The 27,557-nt window shown below is 44.2% G+C and overlaps 1 protein-coding gene across 2 annotated transcripts; it reads left to right on the forward strand.

Moving 5' to 3' along the window:
* Positions 1-12,081: 12,081 nt before the first annotated feature.
* On the forward strand, positions 12,082-26,375 carry LOC132385791 (zinc-binding protein A33-like). Of its 2 annotated transcripts, XR_009509284.1 has the most exons (7): positions 12,082-12,616; positions 13,307-13,402; positions 13,818-14,051; positions 15,324-15,346; positions 15,434-15,552; positions 16,778-16,969; positions 25,676-25,805. XR_009509284.1 is itself a non-coding variant. In XM_059958015.1 (6 exons), exons 1-6 carry the CDS (start codon positions 12,206-12,208, stop codon positions 26,224-26,226), a joined length of 1,434 nt encoding a protein of 477 aa, XP_059813998.1. In that variant the 5' UTR covers positions 12,082-12,205; the 3' UTR covers positions 26,227-26,375. The 2 variants fall into 2 exon arrangements, 1 of the variants encoding a protein (XP_059813998.1); XM_059958015.1 differs by lacking the exon at positions 16,778-16,969 and having other exon boundaries at positions 25,676-26,375.
* Positions 26,376-27,557: the final 1,182 nt, after the last annotated feature.

Raw genomic sequence — 27,557 nt, forward strand, 5'->3', positions numbered from 1 at the left:
ATTGGTCAAATGATGCAAGAGATCCTGAGATAAACAAGTCCCAAAAACACTTAATACCTAGTTCATCCCAATCCTTAAAGACTTTGTCAGTCATGGAAGGGATTAAAAAAAATAATTAAGGAGATTGGGAGATGATAATGAAAAATTCTCTAAACCAAAAAAATTTCTAAATTGAGACCAGATCCCTAAACTTTGCTATTCCCACAACGAATGGACACAATCAACAGCTCTTCATCTCATGTCTTTGATGTTTATTTCTGGGTTATTTTTTGGTTTTATTTCTTTTGTATTTGAATTTTGTTGTCTTCTGCACATGGTTATTTTGTTTGTCCTGTTGGAGGCGATCTTTCATTCATTTTATAATGGTTCCTGAGTTCACTGAATTTACAACATAATCAAATCACAGGATTATACATGGTGATGTGCCTATACTTTGATAATAAATTTACTTTGCACATTTTAAATTGTACATTTCAATTTGTAAATAACTCTGAAACACAAGAGCGGGTTGTGAGCTCAGTCTGCTGGGTAAATGATTTTGTTCTGATCTGAATAGTCGGCCCAACACTGTGACCCGTCTTTCAAGGCACACCAATTACTGGAAATATTCCTGCATCGAACTGGAAAGCCTCAAGTACTCTGTCTCTCTGCTCAAGCATGCAAACACACGTAGACATACACACACACACACACGGGCGCGTTTCAGAACGTCAACAATTATACCAGTGCCCAAAAATACCTGGGTGACCTGCCTCAACAACCATCGCCCAGTGACGCTCACTACTGTGATGAAGTGCTTTGAGGGGTTGGTCATGGTCAATCAACTCCTGTCTGTGTGCAGGGATCCACTGCAATTTGCCAATCACTACAATCGGTCAACAATTCTCACTGGCTCACAATCAGCATCAGATCACCCGGACAATAGCAATACACAAGATAGGCTGATGATTACAGCTCAGCATTCAACACAGTCAGACCCTCAATTGTAATCAACAAGCTCCAAAACTTGGGCCTCTGTACCTCCTTCTGCCACTGGATCCTCACCAGGAGGACTTTGTGGAGTTTGTGGAGTGTCTAAGGGATGTATTTTTGGAACAGCTTGTGCTTGAGCCAACCAGGAACGAGGCTATTTTGGACTTGGTGATGAGAAATGAACAGGAATTGATAAGTGATCTTGAAGTAAAGGAGCCATTAGGAAGTAGTGATCATAACATGATAAGTTTTTATCTACAATTTGAGAGGGATAAGGGCAGATCAGAGGTGTCAGTGTTGCAAATAAATAAAGGAGACTATGGAGCCATGAGGGAAGAGCTGGCCAAAGTTAAATGGGCGGATGCCCTGGCAGGAAAGACAGTGGATCAGCAGTGGCAGATATTCTTGGGGATAATACAAAAGATGCAAAAGCAGTTCATTCCAATGAGAAGGAAGGATTCAAAGAGGTGGAAGTCAGAGATTGTATAGCATTAAAGAAAAAGAAGTATGACAGGGCGAAATGAGTGGGAATACAGATGATTGGGAAAGTTTTAAGGAACAGCAGATCTTAACTAAAAAAGCAATATGGAGAGAAAAAAATAAGGTATGAGCTCAGTCTAGCCAGGAATATAAAAGGGGATAGCAAAAGCTTTTTTAGCTATGTGAAGAGAAAGAAGATAGTTAAGAACAATGTTGGCCCCTTGAAGAATGAATTGGGAGAAATTGTTATGGGAAACAGGGAAATGGCAACAGAATTTAATGCGTACTTTAGATCTGTCTTCACCAGGGAGGACACAAGCAATCTCCCAGTTGTATGGATGGGCCAGGGTCATAAGTTATCAGAGGAATTGAGATAGATTGACATTAGGAAAGGAACTGTGATGAGTAGACTGGTAGGACTGAAGGCTAATAAATCCCCTGGTCCAGTTGGTCTGCATCCGAGGGCTCTAAAAGAGGTGGCTCAGGAAAATGCGGATGCATTGGTAATCATTTTCCAATGTTCCTTAGATTCAGGATCAGTTCCTGAAGATTGGAGAGTGTTAATGTTACCCCACTTTTCAAGAAGGGAGGGAAGGAGAAAACGGAGAACTATCGCCCTGTTAGCCTAACGTCAGTCGTGGGGAAGATGCTTGAGTCCAGTATTAAGGACAAAATAGTGGCACATCTTGATGGCAGTAATAGGATTAGGCCGAGCCAGCATGGATTTACCAAGGGCAAATCATGCTTGACTAATCTGTTGGAGTTTTTTGAGGGTGTAACAGGGATGTTAGACGAGGGTAAGCCAGTGGATGTTGTGTACCTAGATTTTCAGAAGGCATTCGATAAGGTGCCACATCGGAGATTGGTGAGTAAAATCAGAGCTCATGGCATTGGGGGCAGGGTTTCAACATGGATAGAAAACTGGTTGGCAGATAGAAAGCAAAGGGTAGCAGTGAACGGGTGTTTCTCGGTCTGGCTGGAGGTGACTAGTGGGGTACCACAGGGCTCTGTATTGGGACCACAGCCCTTTACGATTTATGTCAACGATTTAGATGAGGGCGTTGAAAACTATATCAGCAAGTTTGCTGACGATACTAAACTGCGTGGCAGTGTGACATGAGAAGAGGACGTTAGGAGAATACAGGGAGACTTGGATAGGCTCGGTGAGTGGGCAGATACTTGGCAGATGTCATTCAATGTGAATAAATGTGAAGTTATCCACTTTGGAAGCAGGAACAAGAGGGCAGAGCATTGTCTGAACGGTGTAGAGTTAGGTAAGGGAGAAATGCAAAGAGACCTAGGAGTCCTAGTTCATCAGTCAATGAAGGTGAATGAGCAAGTGCAACAGGCAGTGAAGAGGGCAAATGGAATGTTGGCCTTTATTACAAGGGGAATTTAGTACAAGAGCAAAGATGTCCTTTTGCATTTGTACAGGGCCCTGGTGAGATCACACCTGGAATATTGTGTACAGTTTTGGTCTCCAGGTTTAAGGAAGGACATTTTGGCAATTCAGGAAGTGCAGCCTTGATTCACTAGGTTGATTCCTGGGATGGCAGGGCTGTCTTACGCAGAGAGATTGGAGAGATCGGGCTTGTACACGCTGGAATTGAGGAGAATGAGAGGGGATCTGATTGAAACGTATAAGATAATTAAAGGATTTGATAGGATTGAGGCAGGAAATATGTTCCAGATGTTGGGAGAGTACAGTACCAGAGGGCATGGATTGAGAATAAGAGGTCAGTTATTTAAAACAGAGTTGAGGAAGAGCTTCTTCTCCCAGAGAGTTGTGGAGGTGTGGAATGCACTGCCTCGGAAGACAGTGGAGGCCAATTCTCTGGATGCTTTCAAGAAGGAGCTAGATAGATATCTGATGGATAGGGGAATCAAGGGATATGGGGACAAGGCAGGGACTGGGTATTGATAGTGAATGATCAGCCATGATCTCAGAATGGCGGTGCAGACTCGAGGGGCCGAATGGTCTACTTCTGCACCTATTGTCTATTGTCTATTGAGACCCCAGACTGTGTGAATCAGAAATAACATCTCCTCCTTGCTGACAATCAACACTGGCACACCTCACCGATGCATGCTCAGCCCACTGCTCTACTCTCTCTGCACTCACGTCTGTGTGTCTAGGCTCATCTACAAACTTGCTGATGACACAACTATAGTTGGTGGAATTTCAGACGGTGACGAGGAGGAGTACAGGAGTGAGATAGATCAGCAAGTTGAGTGGTGTCACAGCAACAACCTTGCACTCAGCATCATGAAGACAAAGGAATTGATTGTGGATTCAGGAAGGGGAAGTCGAGGGAACACACACCAGTCCTCATCGAGGGATCAGAAGTGAAAAGGGTGAGCAGTTTCCATTTCCTGCCTGTCATCATCTCTGAGGAACTATCCTGGGCCCAACATATTGATGCAGTTACAATGAAGGCACAACATCGGCTATATTTCATTCGGAGATTGAGGGGAATCAGTCTGTCACTAAAGACACTTGCAAATTTCTACAGATGTACTGTGGAGAGCATTCTAACTGGTTGCATCACTGCCTGGTGTGGAGAGGCCACTGCACAGGATCGGAAAATGCTGCAGAAAGTTGTAAACTCAGCCAGCTCCTTCATGGGCACCACAGCATCCAGGACACATTCAAAAGATGATGCCACAAAAAGGTGACATCCATCATTAAGGACCCCAATCACCCAGGACATGACCTCTTCTCATTTCTACTATCAAGGAGTATGTACAGGACCCTGAAGACACACTCCCCGGTTGAGGAACAGCTTCTTCCCCACTGTCAGATTTCTGAATGGACAATGAGCTGATAAACACTTCCTCAGGATTTTCCCTCGCTTTTTGCACTACACTTTAAATATAATTTTATACATACTTATTGTAATCTGTAGGTTTTATTAATAAATAATGCAATCTGCTGCTGTCAAATTTCACCACATACGCCGCTGATATTAAACCTGATTCTGATACACAAACACACACAGCTGGTCTCAGACATACAACATTCCCACATTCCTCCCTTTGTGACACCCTGTTTGCTCCGTGGCCCCCGGTATGAAGCTCAAACTGTTGCAACACCTGCCCTTTAAATTCATGGCTGAGGCTGTGTTGTGTCTGTTCACTGTTTGAGTTCGATATTAAATGAAGAGCATTGAATGGGAAGGAAGGTTTGAATACAAGAATAAAGATCTCCTCTGAAGGTATATGTTGTCCTGGTGAGAGCGTACATGGAACACTGTGCACAGGTCTGGTCTCCCTCCCCGAGTCAGCCTGTGGGATGAAGGGAATGAAGAGATTTCCCAGATTGATTTAGGAGGTGAGGTAGTGTCCTCGGAGAGATTATACTGACCGGGTCTCTCTCAATATTGGAGAAATAAAAGGCCGTCTGACTGAGACAGACACAGTCTCACAGTGTATTGACTCTCTCACCAGGACCCCGTATACCTTCAGAGGAGATCTTTATTCTTGTCTTCAAACCTTCCTTCCCATTCAATGTTCTTCATTTAATATCGAACTCAAACAGTGAGCAGACACAACACAGCCTCAGCCATGAATTTAAAGGGCAGGTGTTGCAACAGTTTGAGCTTCATACCGGGGGCCACGGAGCAAACAGGGTGTCACAAATGCAGGAATGATGTTTCCTTTGGCTGTGTTGAGGAACCGGGGTCACAGAATCTGAGCGCTGGTTCCACACCTTATGGGAAACTTCATTCCAGCTCTTCTGCTGTAAATATCCTGTGAGATTCTATTTCTCTAATTCTGAGACAGGAATGTGATCTGTCTCAGTCAAACCACCTCCAATTTCACTCATTTTGATACAGTCTCAGTATGATGATTTGTTGTGGGAGCCTCTCTATGGACCAGTGAGTGCAGTTGTCCTGTGTTGTTCCACAGCCCGATGGTTGAGGGGTAGTAACTGTCCCTGACCCTGGTGGGGCAAGTCCTGAGGCTCTTGTACCTTCTACCTGATTGCAGCAGTGAGAAAAGAGCCTGCCTGTGTGGTGAGCCTGATCACAACCGCCTGTATCACCGTCCCCTCTGGCCTGTCCTATCCGGGACCAAAGGGATTGTGGAGAGTAAATGTGGTACTCTGTCGAGTATCACTGTGATCCATCCACTCCGATCTGCCCCATCCGGGAACAAAGGGATTGTGGAGAGTAAATGTGGTACTCTGTCGAGTATCACTGTGATCCGTCCCCTCTGGCCTGCCCTATCAGGGACCAAAGGGATTGTGGAGAGTAAATGTGGTACTATGTCGAGTATCACTGTGATCCGTCCCCTCTGGCCTGCCCTAACCGGGACCTAAGGGATTGTGGAGAGTAAATGTGGTACTATGTCGAGTATCACTGTGAACCGTCCCCTCTGGCCTGTCCTATCCGGGACCAAAGGGATTGTGAAGAGTAAATGTGGTACTCTGTCGAGTATCACTGTCATCCAGGCTCTCTTCCTGCCGCTTATTATTCTTGTCTGTGAATGCAGTGCGACAATCTCTGGCCCAATGTCCCCTCTTTCTACAAACCCCTTTTCTGTCCTTAGCCAAGTGTCCTCTTCATCTGCACCGTCCGCACGATCCTGACACCCGTTCTGGGTTCTTCGCCGGTACCCGAACTCCATCTCCTCACTACCGGTTCTCTGTGCACACTCTCGCTTTTCCCCAGTCCCTTTAAAGAGTCAAATGCACTCCCTATTCATCAGAATTTATGTCACCCGGTGCCAGGTCTGACACAGGGAATTGAGATTAGTTAATTTAAAGGAGTGGGCAGGCTTGGGCCTGAGACAGTGTAGAAAAGTCTGCACTGCCAGCTGGACACATTGATCTGTCCAGGGGTTTGCCGGCATTGGACTCTCACATATCCTTAAAACGAGCTATAAAGTACGCAAGGGATTCTCTTTTTTTCTGTAGCTATCGGATAAATTCTCAAAATCTGCATGCAGTCGGGCTGTCATTCAAATGGGTTCCCTTACCTCAGCGACCCACCATGACATGGCTTGTATTACATCAGCCCCTCTGGTGGCTCCCGGTCACCTTCAGGCATCTGCCTGGGAAAGGGGAACCCACTCCCTGTCTCTGCCCAAGAGCTTCCTTATATAACCCTGAGGAGAGGCACGAGTCCCTGGGTAGGGTCTAGAAAGGGGAACCCACTCCCTGTCCCTGCCCGAGAGGTTCCATATATAACCCTGAGGAGTGGCACAAGTCCCCGGGCAGGGTCTGGAAAAGGGAACCCACTCCCTTTTTCAATGAATTCAGTTAAAGCCACTGGTCCGGACTGTTATACTGCTGAATTTTTTAAATCCTTTTCTTCTACACTCACTCCTTGGCTTTGTAAAATTGTTAAAGATGCGTTAACTGTAAGTAAATAACCACAATCTTTTTATGATGCCTCCATTTCTCCAATTCTTAAAAAAAGTTGAAGACCCCACTGAATGTGCATCCTATCGGCCAATATCCTTGCTGAATACGGATTCTACGATTTTTTCCAAAATTTTGGCCACTGCATGAGAAAATGTATTCCCTCAAATTATCTCTGAAGATCAGACCGGATTTATTAAAACCTGTTATTCATCTTTTAACATTAGAAAATAAATTAATATAATCTATACTTCATCTAAAATACCAGAATGTCATTTCCGTAGATGCTGAAAAAGCGTTCGATAGAGTTGAATCATTATATTTATTTAATACGTTGCAGAATTTTAATTTCAGCTTGAAATTTATATCATTGATTATATTAATGTATTATAAACCTTTGGCTTCGGTTCTTACCAGTAATCAAAGATCTTTTTATCAGTTGTCCCCTGGTAAGAGGCAAGGCTGCCCTTTAAGTCCTCTATTATTTGACATTGCTTTGGAAACTTTAGCCGTTGCCATTTATGAATCACCTAATATTTTTGGTATTACCCGTGGGTAAGGGACTTATAAGTTATCATTATATGCTGATGATTTGCTACTATACATATCTGACCCCGAGAGATCTATTCCTGCTGTTTCATCCTTGCTTGCTCAGTTTAGTAGCTTTTCTGGCTACAAAATGAATTTTAATAAGAGTGAATTATTTCCATTAAATATGCTAGTTCCAATTTATAAACACTTACCATTTAAAGTTGTGACAGATCATTTTACTTATTTGGGTATTAAAATTACCAAGAAACATAAGGGTTTATTTAATTTTTTACCTTTAATTGAACAAATCAAGCAAATTGTTACCAGGTGGTCCCCATTATCTCTGTCATTGGTTGGTCGAATTAATACTAACAAGATGATAGTATTACCCAATTTTTTATATTTAATCGAAGCATTACCAATTTTTATTCCTAAAGCTTTTTTTGATATTATTGATTGCAAAATATCTTAGTACATGTGGCAGAATAAAAATCCTACATTAAGTAAGAAATATTTACAGAAGCCTAAGTAGGAAGGTGGTTTTGCTTTGCCAAACCTAAGATTTTACTACTGGGCAGTTACCATCTGATAGTTAATATTTTGGACACGAGAATTGGTCGTAGTACCTTACCCACAATGGGTAAATTTGGAGTGTAAATCTGTACAAGGCTTCTCATTGTTTTCTATTTTAGGATCTTTGCCTCCTTTTGCTTTATCTAAACAAAATAAACAAATAACTAATCCTATAGTTAAACATACATTAAGAATATGGTTTCAATTTTGTAAATTCTTCGGCTTGAATAAGTTTATCTTATCAAGCTCTCTGATATCTAACTTTTTTTTCCAGCCCTCTTTTATGGACTAAGCCTTTGTGTTATGGAAAACAAAAGGTATAACATGTTTTCGTGATCTATTTTTAGATAACAGTTTTATGTCCTTTGAACAGCTATCCAGCCTAAAACTCTTTTTTTTTTTAGATACTTGCAAGTTAGAAATTTCTTGAATGTTAGTCTTTTCTGAAATTATGTCCAATGGACATTACAGAAAAAAATCTGGCTCTGAATCCTTGCCAGAAGGGTTTAGTAGCCATCATTTATAATACGATCATGAAAATACAGCCAGGACTATGAGAAAAAATTAAGAAGGAATGGGAAAAAGAACTTCATTTTCTTATACTCACAGGGCAGTGGGAGAACATTTTACAATTAATCAATTTTTCTTCTATTTGTGCTAAACATGCCTAATACCATTTAAGGATGTTCATAGGGCTCACATGTCCAAGGATAAACTCGCTCGATTTTATTCTTATGTTAATCCAGCCTGTCACAGATGTCATTCTGAAGTTGCTTCATTGACCCACATGTTCTGGTCTTGCCCCTGTTTGGAAAATTATTGGAAAGATGTTTTTGGTATTATTTCAACAGTTCTGAATATCAAATTGCAACCGCATCCTATTTCTGCAACTTTCAGTTTACCAATGGTGGATAATAGTCATTTATTCCCCCCTCAGCCCAGCGGATGATTGCATTTTTTTACATTAATGGCTAGATGATCTATCCTATTTAACTGGAAAGAAATTAATCCTCCAACTATATTTCAGTGGTTTTCTCAAACTATTTCTTGTTTGAGTTTAGAAAAAAATTCGAAGTGTTGTCTTTGACCCTTCAGTTAATTTTCAAGAAATTTGGAGACCATTTATTCAACATTTTCATATGAGCTAAATTTACTTTTCCAAAACTTTACTTTTAATATCCTTAATTATTTGGTTGGAGGTGCGGAGTTATTGACGTTACTGTGTATAATTGATATAATGCAATGGCCCATGTCGGTTAGGATTTGTTTCATTTATTTTCTCCATTTTTTGTAACACCTATGAGTTTGGGAGGTTATTATCATCTATTTGTATTTATACCTTAACCTATTAATTATGTACTCTCAAGCTCTTTGTATTCGTGTTTCATTTATGTTTGTTTAAACTCAATAAAAAGATTTTAAAAGGACTACTCTGAGGAAAGGGTGGAATAGGCGCAACGGGCCGAATGGCCGGACATGCTCCTGTTGGTTATTTTCTGAAGCACGAGTTTACCTTTGCGCCTTGTTCTCCCTTGGTTTTCAGCCGTTCGGATTGCACAGGGGAGCGGTGAGAGCTCCGGAGATCCACCGGCAGCCGCTGCGGGGCAGCTCCCGTCTCCCAGCAGGAAGGGACGGGTCTGGGAGACAACTCCAGACAACAGGCCCCGATCCTCGGCGGGGAAAGGCCGGGCGCCCTCCGTGTAGCTGAAACATCTCACGGAAACTCCGCCGGTCGCTTCAGCTCTGCCTTCGAAAGGATTCACGACCCGCCGGTGGTGCAGCCGAAACCCGAGGCGCAGCTCCCGGTCTCCGGCCCACTCGGTCCCGGTCCAAACAGCGTCCCGCCCACTGACACCCCTCAGCCAATGGGAGCATCCCTCTACCAGCGGTGATCGCTGATTGGCTCTGTGTGTGAGAATGGGCTGCTACTGGGAGCTGGAGATGCCAGTCACAGTTTGTTCACAGAATTAAAGGAAAATCCCCGAAACTCAAATTTCAAAATAAATTTTATTATCAGAGTCCAGATAAGTCACCACATACAACCCCGAGAAACATTTTCCTGCGGACATACTTGGAAAAAATATAGAATAGTAACCATAACAGAAGCAGGCAGTAAAAGATCAGCCAGAGTGCTGAAGGGAACCAAATACAGAGAAACAGCGATAAATAACAAGAGTATGAAATAACCGCAGCGGCTGCTGATGGATCTCCGTAGCTCTCACCGTCCCCCTGTGCAATCCGACAGACTGAAGACCAAGGGGAAAGGTAAACTCGTGATTTAGAAAATAAGAAACAGGAGAAGGCGTGGCCATTCGGCCCATTGCACTATTCTTCCCCTCACTCAGAACATGGCTGATCTTTGACCCCAGCGCCACTTTCCTGCAACGTTCCCAACATCGCCGAGCCCCTAAATATGTCCGTTTAATTTAGAAGTCTTGTGGAGAAAATTCCAAACATTCACACACTGTGTTGGGGAAATTTCTCCTCATCTCAGTCCTGCTGAGGTGACCTCAGATTTTGAGTCTGTGATCCCTGGTTCCGCTGCCCAACCAGGGGAAACATCATTCCTGCCCCTACCCTGTAAATACACTGTGACACTGTGTCTGTCTCAATCAGGAAGCTTCTCCATGTGAACCTTGTGTTCATGAAACTGGTGACAGTTCTTTCAGACCAGCAGCTTTGACCACAAGAACACCAGACAGTGGTCAGCACGGAATGTACTGCAGTTACTGCAGGAGAAGGACTGGATGGACACAGTGGAGTGGTTCCCGGAGCAGACAGTCCAGACCATATGGCAGAATGCCTCATCACCAGGTCTTACCAACTGCCGGCGAGAGGGCCCCTCCCAGTCTGGTCCTCACTGCATGCCCGGAGATCACTCCCACAGCACGCTGCCCCGAGATTACTGCAGTGGAGACGAGACGGTCACTCACCTCTTTGCGGACTGTGGGCTGGCGAAAGATTCATGGGCCTTTGTCACAGCAGCTGCGTGACAGAAGGCTCACTGATCCTCGGGCTGTTCCCAGGACGCGCAAGAAAACGGACAGCGAGTGCTGCTGGAAGATCATCAACTCGGGGAAAGACCCTCGAAACTTGTTGGCCTGCCATCACATCGAGATGTCCGGAGAGCAGGTGTTACCAACCTGGGGTCCAGGGTTTCTGGTATTGGTCTTTGGCATAAAAATGTTTGGGAACCTCTGTCGTACAGGAATGCTGCAGACCGGCACATTCCAGACTACAGGGACACCAGTGGAACTATCGTGTCCCTCTACTGCTCGACTGGGAGAGGCCGTGTTGGCTGAGGAAGCCTCTCAATTATTGTACACCACCCCAGGGGGCACATGAGCGACAACAGACAACAGAATACCCCATAGACAACGAAGGTAAATTCATTGGGTAAAGGTATTGGCACGTTTTATCATTCTGAATATTTTATTTAAATCTTATTTTGATGCAAAAAAAAGTATCAACATCTGATCTGTATTCAGAGTGAAGGAGACCAGGCCTTCTATTGGAAACGGGACAGACATGGGTCAAGTCATTAAGGTTTTCTCACGAAGGGCTGTTGAAATCAGGACCTTGCCGAAAAATTAACATTTTCCACCCTGTGACGTAAAATGTCCAGTCCTGTGCTTTTTCCTGCAACCACAGGTCGGTCATCACCACTGAATCTCTCTCCTCACAGCACAATATTTTCTCCACATCCCCAGTTTAATGGCATGTTTTCACTGTTTACTTATCCACCGTTTTACACTCCACTCTGACTCTCTTAGACCTGGAGAAAGATACAAAAAAACGAGCTGCTGGAGGAGCTCAGCGGGTCGGGCAGCATCTGTGGAGGGAAATGGACAATCGACATTTCGGGTTGAGACAGTTCAGATGAAGGATCTCGATCCGGAAAGGTCCTTCCGATCGGAGCGATGGGGCCTTTGGACAGTCAGCTAACGTTTTTTGTTGCTCTACGTGTTTACGAGATGGGGTTGCTGGGCATATGGCCAACTCACCTACGCTTGTCGCCGGGCTTAGACAGTCCATTAGACGTTTCCTTACCTTTTCTCTGTTTAATTTATTTTTGATCCCACACTAACATTCAAATAGCCATGAACATATACAGCAGCAGAATGTTCATTCCCTGAGACTGCAGCGCGCGTAGTGGACAATCCCGGTACTGCAGGGGTCATTCCCCGGGTCTACAGCGCGCGTAGTGGACAATCGCGGTACTGCAGGGGATCTGCAGCTCCCGGAAGTGAAAGTATTCTGAATCAGGAAGTGCTGGGAGTTAACATGGCTTCGAAAGGACCGGTCGAGAGTTTAACAGAGGAGGCGATTTGTCCCATCTGCCTGGATTTCTTCACCGATCCGGTTATACTGGAGTGTGGACACAACTTCTGTCGCTCTTGTATCACACGGTATTGGGAAAGGGAGCAGAGAAACTCCTGCCCGGAATGTAGAGAGGTGTTTGCTGACCGTACCCTCAGGGTGAATCGGGCCTTAGCAAATCTGGCTGAAAAAGCTCGAAATCTAAACCTGAATCGGAAAGGGAAGGAAAGTGAACGTCACTGCGAGGAACATGAGGAAGAATTGAAGCTGTTTTGTGAAACGGACAAGACACTGATCTGTCTGATCTGTAGAGACGCGCGGGAACACAGAGAGCACCGCTTCAAGCCGATTAAAGAAGCTGTTAAAATCTACAAGGTAGAAACTAACGTCAGTTTAATACTTAGCATATTTCCTTTCTCCTACATACCATCACACGATGCTCCATAACCAGAACATCATTCTCTGCAACTTCCGCCATCTCCAACGGGATTCTAGCATCTCTCCGTCCCACAGCCCATCTCCGCACCCCGCAACTCTCCGCTCTTTATACGGATCGCTCCCCGTACTGTATCGCCCTGATCCACTCGCTCCTCCCCACTGATCTCCCTCCTGGCACCGACACCTGCAAGCGGGACAAGTGCTACACCCGACCTCTAACCTCCTCCCTCGTCACCATTCAGGGCCGCAAACAGCCCAGTCCCTCCCGTTTCTTCCATGGTCGATTGTCCTCTCGGATTAGATTCCTTCTTCTCCAGTCCTTTACCTCTTCCACCTGTCCCCTCCCAGCTTCTCACTTCATCACCCTCCCCCACGTTCCCCCTCACGTTGTCTCACCCGTCACCTGTCAGCTGGTTCTCGTCCCCAATCTTTTCATTCTGGCTTCTGTCCCATTCCTTCCCAGTCCTAATGAAGGTTCTCATCCCGAAACACCGACTGTTTATTTCCCCTGAATAGATGCTGCATGACTCACTGAGTTCCTCCGGCATTTTGTGCGATAATCGGGTTTGATCACCTGTTTCTTTTGATGCATCTTTGTTTCTATTTCCTTCACTCTCTGACCTCCAGGATCAGCTAAAATCTTCCTTAGACTCTCTCACAAAAAAGAAATCAGACTTCCAGGAAAAGGAGCAGCAACAGAAAGAGAAGATTTCCGGAGTTCGGGTGAGGCTTCCTGAGCGGAATTTCTGATATTACTGTCGAGTTTTGCTCCATTTAATGCAGAATAGCCGGGTATCGCAGGTCCAGTGACCTGGGTTCGATCCTGACCTCTGCTGCTGTCTGTGTGGAGTTTGCATGCTCCCCCTGTAACCATGACCGTTTCAGACACATTCCAAGGACATGCTGGATGAATGGTTAATTACAATTAACCCTGTGAAGGTGGGGAGGGTGTATGTGAATCTGCTGGGAGTTAATGGGTCACTGAGGGAGAATAATTTCAGGAAAATGTCAGGGAAAGGATTTGACGGGAATGTCTCAGAAGTAGTATGGACCCCAATGGACCGAATGGTCAATTTTATGTCATAAGGAAATACAACACAGCAATGTAGTAAACTAATCTTCGCCTTTCATTCGACAGAAACAGTCACACAGCAATCAGACCCACATCACATCCCAGTTTGCTGAACTGCGACAGATTATCACTGAGAAAGAGCAGAGCTTACTCAGGGATCTCAGGGAAGAAGAGAAGAGGATTCTCAAACCAATGGAGAAAAATCTTCTGGCTCTTCAAGAGAATATAAGGATTATTCAGGAGGAAATCACTAAGTTAAAGGAACAGATGGATCAAAAAGACAGTGTGATGTTTCTCAAGGTGAGGGATGATATTTCAATTTAATTCTGTCAAATTGAACTAAATGAACAGTGGTACATTTGAAATAAACACAGCACAGCGGCCAATTCTACCAAATCAATTGCCACTGCGGGTGACCTTACACAGAGTGTTCTCCTTTCATGAGGAACCTCCAGTCAGTCCGCTAATGACATTCTAAATATCGGAGATTGATATTCGATCCTTTATTAGCAATATACAATATTAAGCATAATTAATTTCAGCATAATTTCAACATAATTAAATTGTAAATTAAACTGCAATTAATTGGTCAACAAAAGATATGGCATCTGCCAGTCCCAGGATCAAAACAGCCCAGAACAAAGTTCGAATACGTAACTTATTCCCTTCACTTTTACCACGTCCCCACTCACGTGACTGGTTATCGTAATAAACACATAACACAGAATACAATGCAGACAGAAAACAGACGTGTTGCTCCTGCACACAGCATTTACAAATGGCAGTAAACTGTTTCTCACCAGACAATTGGTGCAACTATTCAGGGTTGCTGTTGGCCAAAACTGGTCTTCCAGAACTTCTGTACATCCCAGGACAGAATGCAATCTTTGCTGAAATGATTTACTCTGATCATAACACAGAGCTGCTGATAGTGTCCTTAATTACCGCATTAAATATCCTCCAAAACTCCCATTAACACCCAGTTCCAGTCACAGGCTGTGACTATGCCTGGTGCGGTGGGTGTGAGGGTCTCTCTGTCAATCAGAGAACAAAGAATATGACCCACACATCAGACTTATCCTCCATATCCGGTTTCCATCAGATTAGATAAACTTTTACTGCTCTACTTTTTCGGATTGGTTTTACATCGGATTGTGTCCCATTCTCCGCTCATTCCGCCCATTCCAAAAAACTTACCCCTGACATCTCGTCTGTACTACTTGCAAGCATTTTAAAACTGTCCTCTCGTGTTAGCCATGAATGAGATACTTTTTACCAACTGCACACAATCAAATCCATCACTAATCTTAAATTGTTCCATTTTATCATTCTGACGTCTTATCCAGATGGTAATGCACAGCCTGTCCTGTCTTTCCTGTAAGTTTCATCCTCTCAGTAATGGTCTAATTTTCAGCAACTTTCCCTGTAATTTTCCCCGTGGTTCTGTATTGCTGGTGTGTATTTGTGACTGTGGGAGTGGGAATTTTCAACACCTTGTAATGATTTGGATGAAATTCAGGATGTGGACATTAAGTCCAAGTCTAATCAGATTTGTGTTTTTATCTATTTCAGAAGGAAGCTCATCGGAACAGGAGGTAGGACAGGCTCTGTACTGAAACCCTGAATGGATTTGTAAAATAGTTCAAAATTCCACTTTATCACCAGCATTTTAATATTTACAGAATCAGTGACAATGTCCAGGAATTGTCAGTGACAGATGAGGCCCTACCGGTTGAAAAATTCGATCACCTCCATTTGTTGAACACAGTGCTGAGTGAAACACTTGATGCCATTAACCGAGGTAAAACTTACAAAGATTCATTTTTCCTTGTTCATGAAACACAATTAATTTATAAGCTGAAGCAAAGATTGTCTGTAATAATGGGCTGAAGGGGAACTGAAGTTTATTCCACATCAACCCCACTGACTGGGAGGCATCACTGTCACATGGTGAGCCGGAGATGTCAGACCCCTGGACACACCAGCGCAGGGTCACAATACAACCAATACACGGGACTGGCAGATGAACCATTGTGTCCTGATCCCAGACACACTGAACTAACACACCAAGACATGAATTTGAATCCGACCACAGGAGCTGGGAATTTAATACTGACTTGATGATATTGTAGAGAATAAAAACGGGTATCAGTGTGGTTACTGGGATTGTCAGGAAAATACGCAAGTCCTTCGTGCACAGTGAGTGCAGACTCTGACTGACACAGGTCTTCACCCTGCTGGATCCACAACTCTCACTGTTGTTAAGAGAGAGAATAGGGGAGCAGTAGTGACAGGGGACTCAATCGTCAGGAGACAGACAGGAGTATCTATGAATCTGTATGGGGCCCCCGAATGGTATCTTGCCCCCTAGGTGCCAAGGTCAGGGATGTCTCCGATCGTGTCTGCAGGATTTTGGAGAGGGAGGGTGAAGAGTCAGCTATCTTGTTGCATTTTGGGACCAATTACATAGGAAGTAAAAACAAAAGGGTCCTGAAAAGAATCTGGCCAGCTTGGTAGAAAACTCAGAAGCAGTACCTCCAGGGCTGTAATTTCTGGATTGCTGCCTGTGCCACATGCTGATGAGGGTAGAAACAGGATAATTTGACAGATAAATATGGCTGAGAAGATGGGCTGGGGACAGGGCTTCAGGTTCTTGCATCATCGGGATCTGTTCTGGTGGAGGAAAGACCTGCTCAAAAGGGATGGGTCACACCTGGACCCGAGGAAGAACAATATTCTCGGTGAGAGAGGATTCATAGAGCTGTTGGGGAGGGTTTAAACTAATTTGGTGGGGTTTAGAACTGGAGTGAAGAGATAGGACTGATGATAAAAATGCAAAGATAGCACGCAGTCAGACTGTCAGATAGGGCGGACAGATGAGAGGAGAAAATTGCAGCCAGTAGGGCGAGTATCAGTGTATCAGTGATGCAGAATTAAAAAGGGTAGCAGATACCGTACACAAAGTGTTATATCTCAATGTTTGAAGTATGAGAAATAAGGTGGATGATCTTGTTGCACTATTTCAGATTGTCAGGTATGATGTTGTGGCCATCACGGAATCGTGGCTGAAGGATGGTTGTAGTTGGGAGCTGAATGTTCAAGGTTACACAATGTATCGGAGGAAGGAAGGAAGGCCGATGGGGTGGTGTGGCTCCGCTGGTAAATCAGCAGCAAGATGTGACATAGGATTGGAAGATGTTGAATCCTTGTGGGTTGAGGTAAGGAACTGCAAAAGTAAAAATGACACTGACACCAGTCATATACAGGCCTCCCAACAGTCAGTGGCATGAGGCCCACAGATTACAACTGGAAATAGAAAAGGCTGATGAAAAGGACATTGTTATGATAATCATGGGAGATTTCAACATGCAGGTCAATTGGGGAAATCAGGTTGGTAAAGGATCTCAAGAGAGTGAGTTTGTTGAATGCAATGTGATGGCTTTCTGGAGCAGTTTGTCGTTGAGCCTACTCGGGGAACAGCTCTACTGGATTGGGTGTTATGTATTGAACCAGAGGTGCGTAGTTAAAAGAAACCTTAGGAGGCAGTGCTCACAACATGACCGAGTTCAACTTGAAATCTGATAAGGAGAAAGTAAAGTCTGATGTTGTAGTATTTCAGAGAAATGAAAGAAATTACAGTGGTCTGAGAGAGGAGTTGGCCAAAGCAAATTGGAAGGAGATGCTGGCAGGGATGAGAGCAGAGCAGAAATGGTGTCAGTTTCTGGGGAAATGAGGATAGATGTACTCCAAAAATAAATAAATACTCAAAATGCAAAATAGTACAACCGTGGCTGACAAGTTAATGTAAAGGCAAAAGAGAGGGCATACAACTAAACAAAAATTAGTAGGCAGAGAGAGGATTGGGAAGCTTTTAAATATCTACAGAGAGGAACTAAAAGGATGATTGGGTGGGAAAAAATAAAGAAGAAATTGATTTGAATTGAATTGACTTTATTACTTACATCCTTCATATACATGAGGATTAAAAATCTTTACGTTATTTCTCCATCTAAATGTGCAATGGTCTCCAATCATCCTTCAGGCCCTTTTTACACACATGTCTTTGTAAAACAAGTTAGCAAACAATATCAAATTGTTTTTCAAGTATTATAAAAAAATAAAACAGAGATAAGAGTGGATATATGACCGCTAGAAAATGAGGCCGGATATATAATAACAGAGGATAAAGAGATGGCAGATAAACCAAATATTTTGCACCAGTATTCACAGTGGAAGACACTAGCACTGTGCCCGGTGTTGAAGAGTGCGAGGGAAGAGAAGTGAGTGAAGTTACTGTTACAAGGGAGAAGGTGCTCAAAAAGCTGAAAGACCTAAAGGTACATAAGTCACCCAGACCAGATGAACTGCACCCTAGTGTTCTGAAAGAGGTCGCAGTAGAACTCATGGAGGCATTCCAAATAATCTTTCAAAATCATTGGACCCTGGCATGGTGCCAGAGGACTGGAAAATGGCAAATGTCACTTGACTCTTTAAGTAAGGAGGAAGGCAGCAGAAAGGAAATTATTGACCAGTTTGCCTCACCTCTGTGGTTGGGAAGAAATTGGAGTCAATTGTTAAATGTGAGGCTATGGAATACTTGGTGACACTGGACAAGATAGGACAAGTCAGCATGGCTTCGTTAAGGGAATATCCTGCCTGACAAACCCGTTGGGATTCTTTGAGGAGATTACAAGCAGGATAGATAAAGGGGATGCAGTGGATGTTGTATATTTGGAATCTTGGAAGGCCTTTGACAAAGTGCCACACATGAAGGTGGTAACCAGGTTAAGAGGCCATGGTATTACAGAAAAGTTACAGGCATGGTTAGAACATTGGCTGATTGGTAGGAAACAGCGAATGAGAGTAAAGGGATCCTTTTCTGGTTGGCTGCCAGTGAGTCGTGTTCCACAGGGGTCAGTGTTAGGACACCTTTATTTTATGCTGTATATCAAGATTTAGCCGATAGAGTAGACAATAAGATGTAGGAGCAGAAATAGGCCATTCGGCCCATTGAGTCTGCTCCAACATTCAGTCATGGGCAGACCCAATTCCTCCAGACATCCACACTCCCCTGCTTTCACCCCATGAAAGGTACATAAGGTACATAGCCCTGGCTAAATGAGAACCGATATATCTCTGCCTTAAATATGCCTTGGCCTCCATAGCCGCATGTCGCAACAAATTCCACAGATTTTCCACACACTGACTAAAGTAATTTCTCCGCATTTCAGTTCTAAAAAGACGTCCTTCAATCATGAATTCATACCCTCTTGTATTAGAATACATGGCTTTGTTTCCAGGTTTTGCAGATGATACGAAGATTGGCGGAGTGTTGAGGAAACAGTTAGGCTGGACCAGGTCTTGGATGAGGAGAATGGGAAAGAATGTGGCAAATGATATACAATGTTGGAAAATACATGGTCCTGCACTTTGGTCGTAGAAATAATGTGCAGATTGTTTTCAAAAAATCAAAAAATCTGAGACGAAATTGGACTTAGCAGTCATTCTGCAGAACTCCCTAAATGTTAACTTGCAGGTAGAGTCACTGGTGAGAAAGGCAAATCCAATGTTAGCATTTAGTCCAAGGGGTTTAGATAGCATTCAATTCATGAGCAGGGATGTGATGCTGAGGCTTTATAAGGCACTGGTGAGGCCTCACCTTGAGTATTGTCAACAGTTTTGGGCTCCTCATCTAAGAAAAGATGTGCTGGCATTGCAGAAGGTTCATTTCATAAGGATGACTCCAGGAATGAAAGGGTTATCATACGAGGAAAGTTTGATAGCTCTGTGTCTGTACTCGCTGGAATTTAGAAAGATGAAGGGGGATCTCATTGAAACCTTTCGACTGTTGAAAGTCCTAGACAGAGTAGATGTGGAAAGGATGTTTCCCATGGCGGTGGAGTTTAGGACAAGAGGGCACAGAGGGGTGTCTATTTAAAACATGTGGAGAAATTTGTGCCAGCAGCTGGTGAATTTGTGGAACTTGTTTTGTGTGTATTAAGGCAGAGCATGATAGGTTCTAGATTGGACACAGTATCAAAGGTTACGGGGAGAAGGTCAGGTAGTGGGGCTGAGGAGGGATAAAAGGATCAGCCATGATTGAATGGCGGAGCAGACTCGATGGGCAAATGGCCTAATTCTGCTCCTATGTCTTATGGTGATCAGACCACTACATTGAAGCATTGTGAGAATGAGCTCGGACACACCAACAAGCATTGACATGGGTCAAGATTTCATCTCGGGAGAAGCACACACAGCATAACCGGCCTGGCAAAGCTCCCTCACACACATACACAGGAAGGACAGGCAGATTGTAGTCAGAGCCTCAGCAATGTACGTTGTTATTTCCCTCAGTAACCTGGAAACCAATCTCTTCAGAGACAGTCATTTATTCATTTAAACAACTCAATTCAGTGTGACACATTGTCAACACACACCAGACATGTGATGACACACTGAAACATACAAATTCTTCAATGTGCACACTCTCCTTCAATGTGTATACACACCACACGGATATTTACCACAATCAACACACACACACACACACATATACTATCAGAGTGTGACACACGGCCACAGAAATAGGCACAAATTCCCATTTAGGATTGAAACCTGCCGTCCTTACCCAGTCTGTCTGTTCTGTGGCACTGAGCTGCCCTCTGACGTGACGTCACATCAACACTTCACAGACAGACTCCGGGGTGAGATTCCTCAGGAGGATGATCTGGGAGGGTTTGATGGATGTTGAACCCACGGCCCACTTCATCAATCTGCAAGACTAAGATGTCTTCTTGAGCATGGCCCATTTGTGTGTGTTTGCCCCCTCCCATCCCTCTAATCCCTCTAACCATTTCCCATCTGTGTACCTGCCCAAATTTATTTTAAAATATTTTTATTTTTACCTGTTTCTACAGCGTTGGAGGGCAAATTCCATTTACCGACCTCCCTCTCTGTGAGAATGTTACCCGATAGACCACTCAGAAAAATTTCCCGTCTCACTTTCAATCCGAGGCCTCTGGTTCTGTACTCCTATTTCTTGGAAATGGAAACGTTATTTAAGCTCCTTAGAATTATTTCCCTCCATAAGGGGTCATACCTGAACATCCTACACTACAGCTGAATAGCCCAAGCTTACTCACTCTTTGCTTTTAACCCAAGCCCCCAGTCCTGGTAACATCCTCCTGAAGCCTCCTGTCCAGTGTAATGACATCCTCCCCATATTCGGGAACCGGAAAAGCAGACAATGCTCCAAGTGTGGTCTATCATCGACATCAAAGGCCTTGCTGAATTTCATGTGGACAGTGTGGAATAGGCTGATGAATACAGGACTGAAGGTGTTTTTTTAGATTGGGACAAGAAGGGCGGCGTGGGAGCTAAATTCTGAAGGAAGACAGTGTAAAAAAAAAACTTTGCGTACAAGAACGGCGAGACTGCGCAGGACAGCGCGGAGAGTTTAAAAAGATGGCCACCCTATACAGCGGGCAGCGGAGTGGGTGGCAGCAGAGTGTAGGGCTTTGGCTCAACGGGCTTAGGTGGTAACGGGAAGAGGCGAGAGCGAGGCACCGACTCTTTTTCTCCCCTTGGCAAATCGGCCTGGACGGACGGGGGAACAGCAGGGCACATTAGCTAACCGTTTAAAAAGTTCATCTGCTTAGCGAAGTAAGTGGGTGAGTAGACCTATCTTTCTTTGTTTCATTCCTGTAGAATTAGGTAGCATGTCTGCAGGGTTAGTGCTTTGTTCAGGGTGTCAGATGTGGGAATCCTGGGAGACCTCCAGCCTCCCTGATAGCCACATCTGCATCAGGTGAACCGAGATTCAGCTTCTCGGAGACCGTGTTAGGGATCTGGAGCTGCAGCTTGATGACCTACTGCTTATTATAGAAAATGAAGAGGTGATAGACAGGAGCTACAGGGAGGTAGTCATCCCTAGGCTACAGGGGTCAGAAAACTGGGTGACTGTCAGGAGAGGTATGGGAAATGCCCAGATAGTGGAGCGCACCCCTGTGGCTGCCCCCCTCAGCAACAAGTATATCGTTTCGGATGCTGTTGAGGGGGATGACCTGACAGGGGACGGCCACGGTGACCGGGTCTCTGGCACTGAGCCTGGCGCTGTTGTGCAGGAGGGAAGGAGGGAGAAGAGGAATGCGGTAGTCATAGGGGATTCCATAGTCAGGGGAACAGACAGGAGATTCTGTGCGCCTGGTAGAGATACCCAAATGGTGTGCTGCCCCCCAGGTGCCAGGGTACAGGATGTCTCGGATCGGGTCCAGAATATCCTGAAGGGAGAGGGCGAGCAGCCAGCTGTCTTGGTACATGTTGGTACCAATGACATAGAGAGGAAAAGGGAGGAGGTCCTGAAGAGAGATTTCCGGGAGTTAGGAAGGAAGCAGGGAAGCAGGACCTCCAGGGTAGTAATCTCAGGATTGCTACCTATGCCACGTGCTAGCGAGGGCAAGAACAGTAGGATCAGGCAGATGAATGTGTGGCTGAGAGACTGGTGCAGGGGCCAGGGTTTCAGATTCATGGATCATTGGGATCTCTTCTGGGGGAAGTATTACCTGTTCAAAAAGGACGGGTTACACCTGAACCCGAAGGGGATCAATATCATCGCGGGAATGTTTAATAGAGCTGTTAGGGAGGGTTTAAACTAATTTGGCAGGGGGGTGGTAAACCGGAATGATAGAGTGGAGGAGAGGGAATCTATAAATCTAAGATAGTGAGCAGTAAAGATGTCAGGAAGGACAGGCAGGTGATGGGGCAAATTTGCAGCCACTGGGATGAGTTGCAGTGCAATCAAAGCAAAAATGACTAAATACTGGACTTGAGGTGTTATACTTAAATACACACAGCATAAGGCATAAGGTGGATGATCTTGTCGTACAGCTACAGATTGGCAGGTATAATTTTGTGGCCATCACTGAGACGTGGCTAAAGGATGCATGTCTGTGAGAGCTGAATGTCCAAGGATACACGGTGTATCGGAAGGATAGGCAAGTAGGCAGAGGGGGTGGCGTGGCTTTATTGGTATGAAATGATATTAAATCATTAGAAAGAGGTGACATAGGATCGGAAGGTGTAGAATCTTTATGGGTTGAGCTAAGAAATCGCAGAGGTAAAAGGACCCTGATGGCAGTTATCTACAGGCCTTCTAACAGCTGCAGTGAGGTGGACTACAAATTACACCAGGAAATAGAAAAGGTTTGCCAGAAAGGCAGTGTTATGATAATTGTGGGGGATTTTAACATGCGAGTGGATTGGGAAAATCAGGTCGACACTGGATCTCAAGACAGAGAATTTGTAGAATGTATACGAGATGCTTTTTTCAGAACAACTTGTTTTTGAGCCCACTAGAGGATCAGAGATACTGGATTGGATATTGTGTAATGACCCAGAGGTGATTAGAGAGATTGAGGTGAAGGAACCGTTAGGAGGCAGTGATCGTAACATGATTGAGTTCACTGTGATATTTGAGAAAGAGAAGCCGAAATCCGATGTGTCGGTATTGCAGTAGAGTAAAGGAAATTACAGTGGCACGAGAGAGGAACTGGCCAAATTTGACTTGAAAGGGACATTAGAGGGAAGGACGGCCTAGCAGCAGTGGCTGGAGTTTATGTGAGGAGTGAGGAATGTGCAAGACAGATATATTCCAAAAAAGAAGAATTTTTCAAATGGAAAAAGAGAAGTCAAAGCCAAAGTGGCTGACAAGAGAAGTCAAAGCCAAAGTAAAAGCAAAGGAGAGGGCATTCAAAGAAGCAAAAATTAGTGGGAAGACAGAGGATTGGGAAGATTTTAAAAGCTTACAAAAGGAAACTAAGAAGGCCATTAAGAGGGAAAAGATGAACTATGAAAGGAAGCTTGCAAATTATATCAAAGAAGATACTAAAAGCTTTGTCAAGTATATAAAGAATAAAAAACGGGTGAGAGTGGATATTAGACAGATAGAAAATGATGCTGGAGAAATTGTAATGGGAGATAAGGAGATGGCTGAGGAACTGAACGAGTATTTGCATCAGTCCTCACTGAGGAAGATATCAGCAGTATACCGGACACTCAAGGGTGTCAGGGAAGAGAAGTGTGCGCAGTCACAATTACGACAGAGAAAGTACTCAGGAAGCTGAATAGTCTCAGGGTAGATAAATCTCCAGGACCAGACGGAATGCACACTTGTGTTTTGAAGGAAGTAGCTGTGGAGATCGCGGAGGCATTAGCAATGATCTTTCAAAAGTCAATAGATTCTGGCATGGTTCCGGAGGAGTGGAAGATTGTAAATGCCACTCTGGTATTTAAGAAAGGGGCAAGGAAGCAAAAAGTAAATTATAGACCTGTTAGATTGAGAAATGGTTGTAAAGTTTCTGGAGTCAATTGTCAAGAATGAGGTTACGGAGTACCTGGACGCATATGACAAGATAGGCCAAACTCAGCATGGTTGCCTTAAAGGAAAATCCTGCCTGACAAACCCATTGAAATCTTTTGAGGAGATTACAAGTAGGCTAGACAAGGGAGATGCAGTGGATGTTGTGTATTTGGATTTTCAGAAGGCTTTTGACAAGGTGCCACACATGAAGTTGCTAAACAAGATAAGAGCCCATGGAATTATGGGAAATTTACATATGTGAATAGAGCGTTGGCTGATTGGCAGGAAACAGAGAGTGGGAATAAAGGATCCCATTCTGGTTGTCTGCCAGTTACCAGTGGTGTTCCACAGGGGTCCGTGTTGGGGCCACTTCTTTTTACATTGTATATCAACAATTTGGATTATGAAATAGATGGCTTTGTGGCTAAGTTTGCTGATGATACAAAGATAGGTGGAGGGGACGGTAGTGCTGAGGAAACAGAGAGTCTGCAGAGAGACTTGGATAGATTGGGAGAATGGTCAAAGAAGTGGCAAATGAAATACAATGTTTAAAAGTGTATGGTCATGCACGTTGGTAGAAGAAATAAACGGGCTGACTATTATTGAAATGGAGAGAGAATTCAAAATTCTGAGATGCAATTGTACTTGGAAGTGCTCGTGCAGGATACCCTTAAGGTTAACCTCCAGGTTGAGTCGGTGGTGAAGAAGGTGAATGCAATATTGGCATTCATTTCTAGAGGAATAGAAAATAAGAGCAGGGATGTGATGTTGAGGCACTATAAGGAACTGGTAAGACCTCACTTGGAATACTGTGTGGAGTTTTGGGCTCCTTATTTACGAAAGGATGTTCTGACATTGGAGAGGGTTCAGAGAAGATTCACGAGAATGATTCCTGGAATAAGAGTGTTAACATGTGAGGAATGTTTGACCGCTCTTGGACTGTACTCCGTGGAGTTTAGAATGAGGGGGAACCTCACAGAAGCATTTCGGATGTTAAAAGGCATGGACAGAGTGGATGTGGCAAAGTTGTTTCCCATGGTGGGGGAGTCTAGTACGAGAGCATGACTTAAGGATTGAAGGGCGCCCATTCAGAACGGAGATGCAAAGAAATTTTTTTAGCCAGAGGGTGGTGAATCTGTGTATTTCTTGCGGCAGTGGAAGCCAAGTCATTGGGTGTATTTAAGACAGAGATTGATAGGTATGTGAGTAGACAGGGCATCAAAGGTCATGGTGAGAGGGTGGGAGAGTGGGACTAAATGGGAGAATGGGAAAATGGATCAGCTCATGATAAAATAACTCCTGCTTTAAAAATCAAACACAAGAAAATCTACAGATGCTGGTAATCCAAGCTGCACAGGTCCTGATGAAGGGTCTCGCCAGATCTCTCTGACACCTGTCTGGAGAGAGTTGATGTTGGGAGGATGTGGGTGGGTCGAGAACGGTGAGCACAGCCTCCGACTATAGGGATGTCCATTTAGGACAGAGTCTCCCCCGATCCCCGGGACCGCGCTGTCCGAGTCTCCCCCCGATCCCCGGGGACTCTCTAATTCTCTGCTTCTCCCCCCAGTCTCTGTCACCCTGGATGTGGAAACGGCGCATCCGTGTCTCGAGGTGTCTGAGGATCGGAAGAGTGTGAGATGGACCGGGACCCGGAGGAATCTCCCTGACACCGGGAAGAGATTCACATACCGGCCTTGTGTGCTGGGATCGGAGGAATTCACATCGGGGAGACATTACTGGGAGGTGGAGGTGACGGGGAATCGGTTCTGGGGTCTGGGAGTCGCCGCAGAGTCTGTGGAGAGGAAGGGACCGGTCAGTCTGAGTCCGGAGACCGGATTCTGGATCATCAGGCGGAGTTATGACGTGTTACAGCGGGATGGTGACGTGTCCGGTCGCCCCTCCCCCGGGTTCCGTCTCCCTGCCGGTCCCATCCCCGGGAGGGTGGGAGTTTATCTCAGTTACGATTCCGGGACAGTTTCATTTTACAACGCGGAGACCAAGTCCCATCTCCACACCTTCACTGGGAATAAATTCACGGGGAAACTTTATCCTTTCTTCGTGACCTGGGATGGAAACCAGTGGCTGAGAATCTGCTCCGGTTCCGCTCCGGGTCTGTAAACGGGTCGGGTCCCGGGACCGGCGTCAGGAGTAAAGTCCCTGTAAATATAAATGTGCGGAGAGTGCAGCTAAATACGTGGCTAAGGGGATGGTGCAGGAGGGAGGGCTTCATGTTTCTGGTCAATTGGGCTTTGTTCCCGGGAAGGTGGGGCCTGTTCCGACGGGACGGTTTGCCCCTAAACTGGGCGGGGGGGGGGGGAAATAACATTCTTGCGGGTAGATTTGCCAGTGCTGCTCCGGGGAATTTAATCTAGATTTGCAGAGGGAGGGGAACCAGAGTGTTAGAGCAGATAGTGAGGTGCAGGAGGATAAGGAACAAATGAAAAAAAAAAGCAGATGATATACATATTCTCAGGTACATCTATTTCAATGCACGGAGTATTGTCGGTAAAACAGATGAGTTTAGGGCTTGGGTTGACACGTGGGATAACGACATTACTGCTATTGGTGAGGGGCAGAACTGGCAGCTTAATGTTCTGGTAAAATTGGAGAAGGGCCAATTTTCTGGAAATGGAAAAGGATCTAGGAAGAGTGGATTGGGATAAGTTTTTTTTTCTGGCCAGGATGTGTTCAGTAAGTTCACAGGCATAAGAAATTAAAGAGAGATTGGGTTGGAAATGTTATAGCAACTTCATTTAATTCAAAATCGAGAGGAGTTGCAATTCCGGTTAATAAATCTTTACCAATTAAAATACAAAATATAATAATTGATTCTGTGGGGAGATATGTGATTATACATTGTCAAATTTTTTCAGAATTATGGACTTTTATGAACATTTATGCACCAAATGAAAATGATGCAAAATTCATACAAGAAGATTTTTTTGAACTTGGCTGACGCAAATGATAAAATATTAATAGGCGGAGATTTTAATTTTTGTTTAGATCCAGTTTTGGATAGGTCAACTAAAGTTGTTACAAAATTAAAAGTAATAAAACTAACTATCATTAATGGAAGATTTAAACCTGATTGATATATGGAGAAAAATTAATCAAAGAGAAAGAGATTATTCATTTTATTCAAATAGACATAAAACTTAGATGGAGATTTAATACAATTTTATTAAAACGTCAAGATTTTTGTGATTTTATGAAAAAACAGATTCAATTTTTTTTGGATACAAATTTACATTCAGTTGAGGATAAAATTGTATTATAGGAAGCGATGACAGCATATTTAAGGGGTCAGATTATGTTATACATCTAAAATTAAGAAGGAAAATTGGGAAAAGATATCATAAAGTTAGAAAAAGAATCTCAAAGATATATGACAGAAGAAAAACAAAGACAACTGGTTAATAAAAAACTACAATATAATACACTCCAGACAT

This window comes from Hypanus sabinus, assembly GCF_030144855.1.
Source record: "Hypanus sabinus isolate sHypSab1 chromosome X2 unlocalized genomic scaffold, sHypSab1.hap1 SUPER_X2_unloc_22, whole genome shotgun sequence".
Classification (NCBI taxonomy): domain Eukaryota; kingdom Metazoa; phylum Chordata; class Chondrichthyes; order Myliobatiformes; family Dasyatidae; genus Hypanus; species Hypanus sabinus.